This window comes from Muntiacus reevesi, chromosome 7, assembly GCF_963930625.1.
Source record: "Muntiacus reevesi chromosome 7, mMunRee1.1, whole genome shotgun sequence".
NCBI lineage: Eukaryota > Metazoa > Chordata > Mammalia > Artiodactyla > Cervidae > Muntiacus > Muntiacus reevesi.
Window position 1 is genome coordinate 78,979,875 of NC_089255.1, and position 14,363 is coordinate 78,994,237.

Sequence of the window (14,363 nt, forward strand, 5' to 3'; positions counted from 1 at the left end):
TGTCTGCTGCTGGAGAATTCAAACTACACCATGAAGTAGCTACTGAAAGCACCTTGCAGCCACAGGGCCAAGGGAGCAAAAAGAAAGAAGTTAGTTCCTTCAAGCGCTGGTGGTTTCAGGAGGTCCTCTGAGAGCAGGGCCCAGGACATCTACGGAAGGCAAGTGACCAGCTGCTGCTGGTGCTCCAGCAATGCAGAGGAGAACCACACTGCTAACTCCAGAGCTACCACTGTGATCTCTCAAAGCATCAGTGGTCAGCTGCTGCTTGTACTTCTAATGAAGAATGAGGGTGGTTCTAACAGAGTCAACGAAACTGGAATCCAAAACCACGCTTGGCTACCAACATGTGAGACTAACTATTGGCACACTAGAAGGTAAACTCCCTTCTCTCTTCACCCACCATTCCAGGCTACTTTTACTGGCCCCCCTTTGGCGCAGCTCCCCAGAAAAGAGCTGGAAAAACAGGAATAGGGTATATAGTGGCACATCTTGGACATGACATATTAATAAGAGTACAAAGGTGGGAGGATATTTACAACTGGTAGACATTAGCATACAAATGCGACTTTGCCGTGACTTTGCTCAGGAAACATAAAGAGATGACTTCCAGAGGGAAAGAAATGAACTTTTAATATTGATTAATACACTGAAGAGTAAGTTAAGAATACGATAGGAATCCTTCAGTGAAATATTAATGCCTATGACCCTGCCATGAGAGATCTTTACATTTTTCTTAAAGCAGTCAGACATGCCTAATGCTCCTCTACTATTTGAAAGAAAAACTAGGGATTTCTTTATTTTTTGTGAATGAAGCAGGAGCCTTAGTCACCTTCTTCCTCCACCTCCTCTTCTTCCATTTCTTCCTCTGTCATCATTTCTGGCTCCTTTTTCCTTATACTCTTCTTACATAGCACAAGGAAGAAACATGCAAATAAACAAATCACAGGAATAAGCCACAGGTGCGTTTTCTCCGTTTTTGTCTGTTCTGCCCCTTCTGCCTGTTCTGGCTCATCTGCCTCAGCTCCCCCACCATCGTGGGAATTACCAGGTGGGCCACTACTATCACTGCCTCCCTTGCCTTCATCCTTGCAGTGAGGAGGTGCCCACCCAGGGTTGCAGTGGCACTGCTGCTTATTATTGCAGATCCCCTTCATGTGGCAGGTCTCAGGATGACAGGTTTGTGACAAAGGAACCATACTGACACACCTGCTATCAATACATATCTTTTTTTGACCACACATTGTGCCATCTTTCACCTGACCGATATCAGGTATGGACATTCCTATGTGATAATCGGTGCCCCAGCAAGTGGTGTCATTGACGTAAAACTGATACACTGTGGAATGTTCAATCAGATTAGGAATTACTCGCACATTTTCACACTGAAGTCTCCCACACAGGATATCAGAGACTGCACATTTTATGTACTCTATGTCACTGATACCACAGTGACCAAATCGATTTCCTTGGGTGTTGATTTCTTCATAGCAACTCGGAGATGCACTCCTTGCATCTTTGCCAAAAATCTCCCTGCACTGTTCATCATGGTTAACACAGTTCTTTTTATAGCAGTAGGCACTGTCACTACAGGGAAGCCCATCCTGCACATATACATCTTCTGGGCACTGATGCGATGTCCCATTGCACCACTCTGGAAGGTCACATTGATTGATCTGTTTTCTGCACAAAGTCCCTGCTGACCTGACCTTGCATTTTTTGCAGCAAGACCCAAAAGCACAAGCAGCTCCAGGCTTCAGAGTGCAATCCGGCAGACAGCAGTGATCACGTGCACACTGGCCTATGGTTCCACAGTCACACTCTTCTCCTTCTTCGACCACTAGGTTCCCACAAGACTTTATCCTAACAATATTTGCTGGATTTGGAGGAGAGTAAAGACAAACCCCATTCCTCATCACATTGTTCCAAAACTCGGCATAACTACAGTTGCTGAATTTATTCGTTACCATTTTGGCAGGATACATTATGCAGAACTGAAGTTCACACACACAAGATTGATTATCATGCAGCATACCTAAATTATGACCAAGTTCATGGGTAACAATAACTGCAAAATCATACAGACTATCATCTTCAAAAGCATCAACTCCACAGTTAAGAGGATACTGGCATACTCCAGCAACATAGGCAAGTCCAAGCTGCCTGCCAAATGATTTCTTTACCAAAAGATGGGCTGCATCATGTGGCAGTCGGTTATCAAGGTTAAAAAACTTCCAAAGAGCAAAATCCTCCAACATTTTATCCATGTTATCAGTGGCAATTAGGTTTCCTTCAGTCCAGATTTCAAGCCCAGTTAAAATTACATGAACATCCAAAGGGTGATACAGGCTATTTATTACATTGACAACATTAGCTATCTCATTTTGTATTACTGACACATTGCTTCCCGAGTGAACAAATCGAAGATTGTCCACAACCACTACCAGCTCAAGAAACCGCAAGTGGGTCCACCAGCCTGTATAAGAACTTTGCATCAGAGTGAAATTATGCAACTCCTGCAACTCCAATTGGCGTGCTATTTCCTCTTCTGTTAACCCACATCTCATCCGTGGGAACTGAGTATCATCGATGTCTATTCTATACACCTGGTGTTCAAATGTGGCAGAAAACCTAACTGGTTCAATTTCATAAGCAAGATCATTTATCTGTAGTATTCCTCGAAAACCTCCAGAACAGGTGCTGAGGGCAACCAGGGACTTGGGAACACCCTCCACATAGCCATGATAGTAGCAGTCATCAGGAACAAAAGGCTGATCCTGCTGGAGGGAACGCTGGTCTGTGTAGGTGAACACTGGGAGGGGTCTGGAAACTAAGAACTTCTTGACCTTCATGTGGGCAATGTGTCTTTGGCCCCCAAATCTCAGGCTATAGGAGAGCCAGCCTGGAACCTTTGCATTTCTGCCCCAGCCAGTCACCTTCAAGGGGATCACCAACTCTGGGGAAGAGAAGTGCTGGGAAGGCCTGGCCTGAGAGTGACCAGAAATGAACAGACACACCCCAGGCCAGAGCAGCAGAGGAGTGACTCTGAAGTGTACCAGGGCCTCAGCCACTGTCATTATGGAGCCACCTGCTCAGGGCAGAAGAGGGCGGGGCATCAGGCACTGCTGGTCTGGCTCCTCCCTCTGAGCTGTTGAGGGTGCAGGGATGATCTTTATGGATCTGTGTCCTGGAAGAACTGGACCATCAAAGCTGCAACGCTGAAGTGAAAATAGAAAGAAGATCTAGGATAGGGTGGTTGGGGCAGAGAGGGTAGGGGAGACAGGGAAAGAGAGGGAGAGAAAGTGATTTCAACTGGGACAAGACTTGAATCAGTAAAATTCCAGAGATTGTCTCATATCTATGTAAGGGCAAGGTATAAGGGAAGAGCAGGTTTACAGGGAAAGAAATGAAGGAAATTCATCATAGATGGGTAATTGTTGGATCCTGTTTTAATATAAGGACTCATTAATATACTATTCTCTAAGCATGTACACTGGCATGACATTTTTCATGTTAAAAAGATTGACATCTGACTTCCAATTACTCCTCCACCCAAAAGTCTACTGGTACTCTGCTACCTTCAGTAAGCATGTGGACAGCCCATCCAAAACTCACCGTTTTTTGGTTTCTTTATTCAGACAGTTTGCTCCATCTCCCCCTTCTTTTCTACAGACATCTTATCTAGCTCCCATTCTGCTTGAGGTTAGAAGTCAAAGTAAGTCTCACTTAAGGGACTCATGAGTTTTGGGAGTCCCCCCCTCAGTCCAGACAAACATGTATTTTATAACACATGCTTGTCTGCAAAAAACCCCTGGACATTCCAAGGAAGGCAGTTATATCGACAGAGTAATAGGAATGAGGCTGTTATTTGGGGACAAGTCAACAACCCAGTTGCCTCTAATCACAGCATGGAAGCAGCAGCCTTCTCTGCACCTAGCCCTGTTGCATCATGTTCTCAATCATAAGACACTCACTTTGGCTGTGTATAGATATATTCCATTCTATGTTTTACATGAATGGCGAGTTAGCTGAATTCTCTAGAGAATGTTAGACTGAAGAATTTAAACCTAGAGTCAGTTCACTAAAATACTCAGAGATCACAATTTGAATGGACTTACTTCATACCTATTGAAAACACAAATTTTAACTCAAGTAAAAGCTAATTTTGTTCATTTTCTGACATTCAGTTAAAAGTATCAATAATTTGCTTAACATTTGAAAACAAAAGATTAAAAAAAATTGGAGACACGTCAGAACATACACTAGTGGCCTGAATATTCTAAACACAGACACAAATGGGGTCAATCGTAGAGAGCATAAGACTACTCTCGGCATTACGATGTCAGGAACACCTGGATACTCCTAGATACTTTACCAGAACTAATGGATAGCTACTGGAAGCCAAGAACACTAGATGAAACTTCTAGGGGAAAGCATCTCTAATATAGGTCAAATCCTAATGACCAGATTTCCTTTCCATGTCTGCCTTCATGATATCCTTGGTATCTGCTACAGATTTGGGGATACTAAGATGGAAATGTGTGAGGTGAAAGGGGACTATTAAAAACAAAGCATTATAAAGAGGAAAATAACTTATATTAAGTTATTTCATCAGAAATGGGATGTGGTAACAAGAGAAAATTTCATTGCCAAGGATCTTTAAGTCATACCAGTCTTTGTCACTATTGTACCATTAATTACGTTGAACTGGTGTCACTCCAAAGCCCTTCCTCTCTAACATTACCTGCACTTCAAGCAGTGTCAGAATCTTCTTCAGCATCAGTAATTAACTCTTTCTTCTATTCCCAGCAGCTACTTCAAACTCCTCAAGACCTCTATCTTGCCTCGTCTCCACTCACTCTTGCTGCTAAGTCACTTCAGTCGTGTCCGACTCTGTGCAACCCCATAGACGGCAGTCCATCAGGCTCTGCCGTCCCTGGGATTCTCCAGGCAAGAACACTGGAGTGGGTTGCCATTTCCTTCTCCAATGCATGAAAGTGAAAAGAGAAAGTGAAGTCACTCAGTCGTGTCTGACTCAAGGCGACCCCATGGACTGCAGCCTACCAGGCTCCTCTGTCCATGGGATTTTCCAGGCAAGAGTACTGGAGTGGGTGCCATTGCCTTCTCCACTTACACTTACTTACTTCATTCAAAAGTGTTTGGTAGAGTTGGTTAAAAACTTAATAAAAACAAATTGATAGATTCTGCTACCAATCTGCTATATTTTTACTCTGATGAAGACTCATCCTTTGCTGTTGCATATAAAATACCTTAAACATCACACTGTATGTTTTGGGAGAAAAATTAGCAAAGTTACACTCTGTATTCAGTTTCTCCTTCTCACAATGAGGTTTAATAGCCAAACAAACAAGTGAAATATTACTCCTCTCCTAAAGATTTTAAATCTTCCCAGCTAGTTCTTTAAAACTTATATTTGAGCCTTGAGGGAAGAAAAAAAAAAGGATTATTAAAGTCCTTGGAGAAAGATCAATTTTATGAATAAAAAAATTTTATGAATGAAAATACTAGAAGATTCAGATTTAAGTTAAAAATTCATTAGATTAATATTTTAATGAAGTTTTTTTAGGTGCCAAATAGCCATCCAAATACCTTTTAATTATAGACAATCCTTTGCAAATAAGCAAAGGACATCCAAATAAATAGATGATGTACGACATAAAGAAGGAAAGTAAATTATCCAGTCTTGTTTTTAATTAACCACTTTTAGCACTAGGAATTTAATCCAGTAAGTCTGACTCAAAAGCCTATGCAATTCCTATTATTAAATAATTCCATTTAACTAGGGATCACTGGACTACTAATGCACAAACATGAAGTCTGTGTTTTTAGATCTCAAGATTTAGAACTCTACTTTCTTAGATTAAAATATCTTTCCATTATGTTTTCAAAAGAAAATACATTTTCACCAAAGAGAAGGGTCCTGGAAAGCTGTGCAGTTATAATTTCCAGGGCGCTGCACTGAAAAGACACTTTAAAAAAATCCAGAGCATTTATTTCTAGCTGTCTTTTCACTTTGCCATGTTGTACATACCCCTCCCAACAATTATGAAGACCCTTCTAAATGTCTTTTTTTTAATTCACATGTGCATATGGACCAAAGTATTATAAGTATGATTTCATGTATGAGGGAGTTCTTAAAGGTACATACCATTAGTTACTTTTCCTCCCCCAAGTCTGAGTTCTGAAACTGCTCCTTCATTGACAGATGGGCAGCAGTTACAGTAATCGGCAATTCCAAGAACCATCAGATGTTGTGATCTACATATCAGCAGGTCAAAGGTGGTGTACTCAAGCATTCTGCTTACTGAAGGAAGGCATTTCGGGGATGCAGAGAGCCATTGTAAATCTTACTCTTGGTCACAGCGAATTCAGGGTTTCTTACACTTAGGTCACCAGTGTCATGAGAAGAATGTAGTGAGCCACAACTAAATAAAACAACAGAAAATATCAGAGAGCGTCACACAAATCATTTATCACCTCCTATATATTACCTGTCACCACAGACGCTATGAGCAGAACTCTGCCGACATAGCTTTTACTGATTATCAACTATTTTCTGAGTCCTAAAGCTAAAGTTTATACTTTGTCTATGGAGCTAGAGATGGGAATCTGCACATTATATTTCCCCATTTCTAGCTGAATTTCTGAAAAGTGCTGTCAAGAAAAGCCTGAGAGGGAGAATAGAAAGCCAAAGGGAAGGACAAGGGGCTCTTGCTGTTTGCCTGCTGTTACTGTCAGTGACTTTCCCCTCCGCCCTGAATGGTATCTTGCTCTGGTGATGAGAGTCAGTTACCACATTCCCAGAACCAGCTCCATCAATCCCTACCGAAGGCACCTAGTGGACAGTGCCCCCTCCCCAGAGGGCTCAGAACCAGATGTACAGAGCTATCTTCCAGTATCCATACCAGCCAGCCAGTATCTCTTTCTCAGATGTTTCAGGCTATACCACAAAGGTCCCTGATACAGGCTTGATAGCTCCATGAGAGGAGTAACCCTCTGTCTCTGAGATATGTGTCAGAGTTCTAGAGGACCTTCTTCCAAGTCCCTAAGGAACCAGTACCAGCTCAATATTACCTAATAGGAAGTATAGCTATCAACTCCATACAACTTTTCTGAGTTCCTAAATTACCAGAATTACCTGGGCTGGTAATGCTCTATCTTCTATTGTCCAGGTTCAGACCTATGAGGACACTGTGAGAGCTTCTAGGTTATGAAAACCCCAATCTCTTCCCTTTGTTCCCACAATCCTAGGGGTGCAACTCTCTCTGGTAATTCATACTCCTGTGTACCTCTGTGTTCCCTTTTTACCTTTTCAGCCCTCTAAAACCTTTTCAAGAATTCCTTATAATAATTACTCTTGGTGGATTTTTCTTTTCTGGACTAGATCTTGACAGATACAGGACTTGGTACCAAGAGTGCTGCCAAGAAAGATAGATAAAATGGGTCTCTGGGATTCGCTTAGGTATGTCCATGGCCTTAACACACTGCTGAACTCCTTTTGAATGGGGGATGGGCTCATAATGACATCACAATTAGTTAAATTTCTACTCAGTGTTGATTGTGATGAAGTGCCCTATTGAAGCAAGTGTGTGGGGGAACAAGGGAGGGCCGTGATGATGCCTAGAAGTATCTCAAAGACTGAGGGGTGGAATGGGTGTACTAAATTCTAATGGAGATTTTGCACAATGAGCTCAAGGCTCTAAGGTTTCAGCTCAGATTGCTGATAACAGTAGACTTAAAAAAAAAAAAATCTCTCCTTTAGCCACAGAGCCAACTTCAAACAAAACCAAAATTTAACTGTGGAGGTTCAGAATCACAGTATAAGTTGAATACTGAGATTTGCCAAGACTGTAGTGGGAAATCTGATTGAGACAAAAACAAACAAACAAACAAACAAACTTTGACCTTGTTAATGGGAGTTCCAGGTGGACTGGATTGGTTCTGAGTATCTAGATCCTCCCAAGTAACCCTGATGCTCCTTTACCAGGGAAGGTGCCTAGACTCCTCTTGTCTGAGAAGACTAGCCACCTCTAGCTAGAGACCCTGTAATTATCTCAGCTGGGGAAATTATCCCGCTGGGCATGTCTAATATCCTCAAGACATACTCCTACTGCCCTTTATTGGCTCTGAATGCAAATCAGAATCTAAATTTCCTCTGAATTGAGAGGAAAGAACTTCTATTCTACTCTAAATTAATGACAATAGTTTACTAATTTATATTGGCAAAAGAAAGGAAATAAACCATATTAATAGCAGAAAAGATGAAGTCGTTACAGAGATAAAGATATATTTAATATGATAAAATTCAGCAGGAGTTTGTATCTACTTAACAAATAGCTTTAAAATATATAAAGCGAACACCAACAGAACAAAAAGGAGTAGAAAAAATTCAAAATCTACCTGTAAGTGTTAACATTCTTTCAGCAACAAATACATTAGACCAAAAAAAAAAAGTATAAGATTTAAGCAAACTTAATCAAATTAACCTAATTGAAACAGGCTTCCCAGGTGGCCCTATGGTAAGAACCCACTTGCCAGTGCAGAAGACATAAGAGACGTGGTTCAGTCCCTGGGTTGGGAAGATCTCCTGGAGGAGGACATGGCAACCCACTCCTATTCTTGCCTGGAGAATCCCATGAACCGAGAAGACTGGCAGGCTACAGTCCATAGGGTTGCAAAGAGTCAGACATGACTCAAGCAACTTAGCACACAACCACACACATGATATTTACCAAAATAGACATATCTACAGTCATAAAGGAAGTCTTAACAAATGCTAAAAATAACTGTATAACATTCCTTACTTGCATAATTAAAATTGTATAAAGAAGAAAAAAAACCTAGAAAATAGTTATTTGCTTCAGAGTTAAAGAACAGCCATGATCCAAGCATGGTTTAAATGTATAACTGAAAATATTTTGGTCTGAATGAAAATATAACATATTACATTTGTAGAATGGAGTTAAAGCAAAAGCTTACATGAAAATTTCTGGCTTTGGGGATACATAGAAGGAAAGGAGAAAGACTAAAAATATTTTGTATAAGATACGTCACAAAACTTGAAAGATAACAGCTAATCAATCTTTAACAGCAGAATTAAAAAACAGAATACCAAAGACATAAAAAATAAACACTAAAAAGAAAATTAACGCCAAGTTCCTTGTAAAGAACTGATAAACACCTACCAACGATGATCAAGAAGTACACTGGAGAATCGAACTGGGGTATCCTGCATTGCAGGTAGATTCTTTACCAGCTGAACTACCAGGGAAGCCCATCTTTTCACAAAGACAAAAAAAATAATGAACATATAAACAACTTTATATCAATACATTTGAAAATTTTAGCAATACGGGAAAATGCCTTGAAAAACCACACTAACAAAAGTAACAAGAAAACTAAATGGTTCTATCTTAATTAGAGGTTGGATCTATAGTAAAAATATAAATTAAAAATAATATATCTTTTCACAAAACCCGTAGTACAGTGGAGTCTTCTGTTTTTGGCGGTAATACAAATGACTAAATAGTAATAAATCAGAGATTATCCTTATCAAGTTTTATTAATAAAGCTTCAACTGCTTCAACAATAGTAACCTGAGAGCAACTGTTTGAATCTGGAGGAATTACAAATATCTGTGCTATGATAAAACCTTTAATTATACTGGGATAATATACCAATTACACTTATATTTAACTCACCTGTTTCACGTGTACAAGTGGGTTGATCTTTAAGAGTTACTATTGAGTTTCCTAAACTAGGCAGCAGTGATTGTATTTACACTTGCTATTTCAGTTGTGATTTCTTTACTAAATAAGCCAAACCTAATATGAAGGTAATTATGCAAGGCTGAAAGCAAAAGATAAAATATGTGGATATTAAAAAGTAAAGAAAGTAGTCAATGCAAACATTATAAAAATAAATCACATTAAAAGATGACAAGGTATTGACAGTAATAAAAAGGTATAAATCAAGTAGAGAAACATCCAATATGATAAAAAAAAAAGAATAGGGACCATTCCACAGTGTTTTATATGCACATAACAGCATAGCTTCAAAACATACAAAGCATATGTTGAGAGATGAGAGATCATGAAGCAAGAGTTGAGATTAAAAAAAAAAAAGAGAACGGCGGTCGGTGCTGCACTAGCGGCGGCGGCGTCTCGGCGGGACCGAGGGCACGAGCGGCCGAGACCATGGCTGGAGGCAAAGCTGGAAAGGACAGTGGAAAGGCCAAGGCCAAGGCAGTGTCTCGCTCACAGAGAGCTGGGCTACAGTTTCCTGTGGGCCGCATCCATAGACATTTGAAGACTCGTACCACGAGCCACGGAAGGGTCGGTGCCACTGCTGCAGTGTATAGTGCTGCGATACTGGAGTACCTCACTGCTGAGGTGCTGGAGCTGGCAGGTAATGCATCCAAGGATCTCAAAGTTAAGCGGATCACTCCACGCCACTTGCAGCTTGCAATCCGTGGTGATGAAGAGTTGGATTCTCTTATCAAAGCTACCATAGCTGGGGGTGGAGTGATCCCTCACATCCACAAGTCTCTGATTGGAAAGAAGGGACAGCAGAAAACTGCTTAGAGAGTTGTTTTAACCAACCCTCTTCCTCCCTGTCATTGTACTGTAACGGGACAGAAGAAATAATGGGGTTATGTGGAATTTTTAAAACAGTTAAATGGAAAACCATAGACAATTACTGTAGACATGGTAAAAGAAACATTTGTACGTTCTTAGACTCGAAGTTTGATAAAAGTACCTTTTCATGTGGCAACAGTTGTGTTGATTGGCTAGGTTTCTCCCATGTGTTTTATACAAAAATGGAATTGATAAAAACCATTTTTTAAAAAAAAATAACGTCTCAAAACTGTTCTGTTTGTGCTCTGTTGGACATATTTTGCTCGTCCTTTGAAATTTTTAAAATTTTAAATTGGTTATATATTCAGAAAAATAAACTGGGAATCAACTTCTATCATGGTTGATACCATATTATATTGGATTTTAGATGCTACCTATTTGTAGTGTGTAACAGTTATTTTACATACCAATAAAGAAAGAAAACTGCTAATTAAACCATGATATGTCATCAATTATAAGTTGCATCCAAATTTCAGAGATCTTAGAATATAAAACCATGTCTAAGAACTGATGAAATACAAGAGTGAAATAATTTTAATTACTTAATGAGCACTTACTATGTGGCAGGTTCTGCACTAAGTGCTTTACTGATGAAATTTTATTACCCCCATCTTAAAGGTATGGAGGCTGAGGCTCACAGAAGTTATATGGCTTGCCAGAAAACATCTATTTAGTAGGTAGAAAAAGGCAGAACTAGGATACAAACCTAGATTTGACTGACTCCAGAACCTGCACCCTTAAACCTAGAATTGAAGTGAAGGTTATGAAAGTTGTCTGCTTTTGGCTTAAAATTCCAGCTTTTAGTGATCTTTTATTGGTACAGTAACATTCAGTAATTTGTACAATATTTTAAAAATTATTTTTGTCAGTTTCTAAGTAACTATTGTAAGATTTCAGTTAATGTACCAGTTAATGGTCCATCAGGAAATTATATTTTTTCTGCCTGGAAGTCTTCATTGACAATGGAACTTCTTGAATGTTTTCTAATATAACAGTATCAGTACAAAATTCTCATTTTTAAAAATTTATTTTATAATGGAAATTTTCAAAAATAAAGAGAATAGTATGATGAAAAAAAAAAAGAAAAGAAAAATCCAGGATCATATTCAAACAAGTTTACCAAGAGTAAGCATGCAAAAAAAGTAAAGACATAGAAGAATTAAACAACATTAATCAAATTGACCTTGATACATATAAAATACCATACTCAAAAACTGTAGAATACACATTATTTTCAAATGCATGTAGGACATTTACCAAGATTGATGATATCCAAAGCCACAAAGCATTTAAACAAACTTTAAAACATACAAATTGCACAGCGGATGTCCTTTCAATTTCCACTCTGACATGCAAAGATCATGCACTCTCATTCTCACAAAAAGAAAAACACTAAACTGAAAAGCAATGAGTTTTCTTCAGTTCAGTCACTCAGTCATGTCCGACTCTTTGCAACCCCATGAACCACAGCACGCCAGGCCTCCCTGTCCATCACCAACTCCCAGAGTCCACCCAAACCCATGTCCATTGAGTCAGTGATGCCATTCAACCATCTCATCCTCTGTCGTCCTCTTCTCCTCTTGCCCTCAATCTTTCCCAGCATCAGGGTCTTTTCAAATGAGTCAGCTCTTCACATCACGTTGACCAAAGTACTGGAGTTTCAGCATCAATATTAGTCATTCCAATGAACACCGAGGACTGATCTCCTTTAGGGTGGACTGGCTGGATCTCCTTGCAGTCCAAGGGACTCTCAAGAGTCTTCTCCTACACCACAGTTCAAAAGCATCAATTCTTTGGCCCTCAGCTTTCTTAATATTCCAAATCTCACATCCATGCATAACTATTGGAAATATCATAGCCTTGACTAGATGGACCTTTGTTGACAAAGTAATGCCTCTGCTTTTGAATATGCTGTCTAGGTTGGTCATAACTTTCCTTCCAAGGTGTAAGCATCTTTTAATTTCATGGCTGCAGTCACCATCTGCAGTGATTTTGAAGCCCAGAAAAATAAAGTCAGCCACTGTTTCCACTGTTTCCCCATCTATTTCCCATGAAGTGATGGGACTGGATGCCATGATCTTAGTGTTCTGAATGCTGAGCTTTAAGCCAATTTTTTCACTCTCCTCTTTCACTTTCATCAAGAGACTCTTTAGTTCTTCACTTTCTGCCATATGGGTGGTGTCATCTGCATATCTGAGGTTACTGATATTTCTCCCGGCAATCTTAATTCCTGCTTGTGCTTCTTCCAGCCCAGAGTTTCTCATGAGGTACTCTGCATATAAGTTAAATAAGCAGGGTGATAATATACAGCCTTGATGTACTCCTTTTCCTATCTGGAACCAGTCTGTTGTTCCATGTCCAGTCCTAACTGTTGCTTCCTGACCTGCATACAGGTTTCTCAAGAGGCAGGTTAAGTGGTCTGGTATTCCCACCTCTTTCAGAATTTTTCACAGGTTTTTGTGAGCCACACAGTCAAAGGCTTTGGCATAGTCAATAAAGCAGAAATAGATGTTTTTCTGGAACTCTCTTGCTTTTTCAATGAGCCAGCAGATGTTGGCAATTTGATCTCTGGTTCCTCTGCCTTTCTAAATCCAGCTTGAACATCTTGAAGTTCACAGTTCACGTACTGTTGAAGCCTGGCTTGGAGAATTTTGAGCATTACTTTATTAGTGTGTGAGATGAGTGCAATTGTGTGGTAGTCTGAGCATTCTTTGGGATTGCCTTTCTTTGGGATTGGAATGAAAACTGACCTTTTCTGGTCCTGTGTCCACTGCTGAGTTTTCCAAATTTGCTGGCATATTGAGTGCAGCACTTTCACAGCATCATCTTTCAAGATTTGAAATAGTTCAACTGGAATTCCATCACCTCCACTAGCTTTGTTTGTAGTGATGCTTCCTAAAGCCCACTTGACTTCACATTCCAGGATGTCTGACTCTAGGTGAGTGATCACACCATCATCATTATCTGGGTCGTGAAGATCTTTTTTGTATAGTTCTTCTGTGTATTCTTGCCACCTCTTCTTAATATCTTCTGCTTGTTAGGTCCATACCATTTCTGTCCATTATTGAGTCCATCTTTGCATGAAATATTCCCTTGATATCTCTAATTTTCTTGAAGAGATCTCTAGTCTTTCTCATTCTATTGTTTTCCTCTATTTCTTTGCATTGATCATTGAGGAAGGTTTTCTTATCTCTCCTTGCTATTCTTTGGAACTCTGCATTCAAATGGGTCTGTCTTTCCTTTTCTCCTTTGCTTTTGGCTTCTCTTGTTTTCACAGCTATTTGTAAGGCCTCCTCAGACAGCTGATTTGCTTTTTTGCATTTGTTTTCTTGGGGATGGTCTTGATCCCTGTCTCCTGTATAATGTCACGAACCTCTGTCCATAGTTCATCAGGCACTTTGTCTATCAAATCTAGTCCTATAAATCTATTTCTCACTTCCACTGTATAATCATTAGGGATTTGATTTAGGTCATACCTTAATGGTCTAATGGTTTTCCCTACTTTGTTCAGTTTAAGTCTGAATTTGGCAATAAGGCGTTCATGATCTCAGCCACAGTCAGCTCCCAGTCTTGTTTTTGCTGACTGTATAGAGCTTCTCCATCTTTGGCTGCAAAGAATATAATCAATCTGATTTCAATGCCGACCATCTGGTGATGTCCATGTATAGAGTATTCTCTTGTGTTGTTGGAAGAGGGTGTTTGCTGTGT

The 14,363-nt window shown here is 39.8% G+C and overlaps 2 protein-coding genes across 2 annotated transcripts; one reads left to right on the forward strand and one right to left on the reverse strand.

Annotated features, from left to right (window-relative positions):
- Positions 1-821: 821 nt before the first annotated feature.
- Positions 822-3,202, reverse strand: LOC136172656 (disintegrin and metalloproteinase domain-containing protein 20-like). Its single transcript, XM_065942045.1, is given in 3 exon segments — positions 822-3,069; positions 3,071-3,172; positions 3,174-3,202. Coding segments are annotated over 3 exon segments (2,379 nt in total).
- Positions 3,203-10,151: 6,949 nt separating this feature from the next.
- On the forward strand, positions 10,152-10,791 carry LOC136171717 (histone H2A.V). The gene has a single exon (XM_065940617.1). The coding sequence runs from the start codon at positions 10,215-10,217 to the stop codon at positions 10,599-10,601; it is 387 nt and encodes a 128-aa protein (XP_065796689.1). The 5' UTR covers positions 10,152-10,214; the 3' UTR covers positions 10,602-10,791.
- Positions 10,792-14,363: the final 3,572 nt, after the last annotated feature.

What these genes read in the sequence shown, in the direction of transcription:
- LOC136171717 (XM_065940617.1), top strand. Translation starts at nt 10,215, where the DNA reads ATGGCTGGAGGCAAAGCTGGAAAGGACAGTGGAAAGGCCAAGGCCAAG.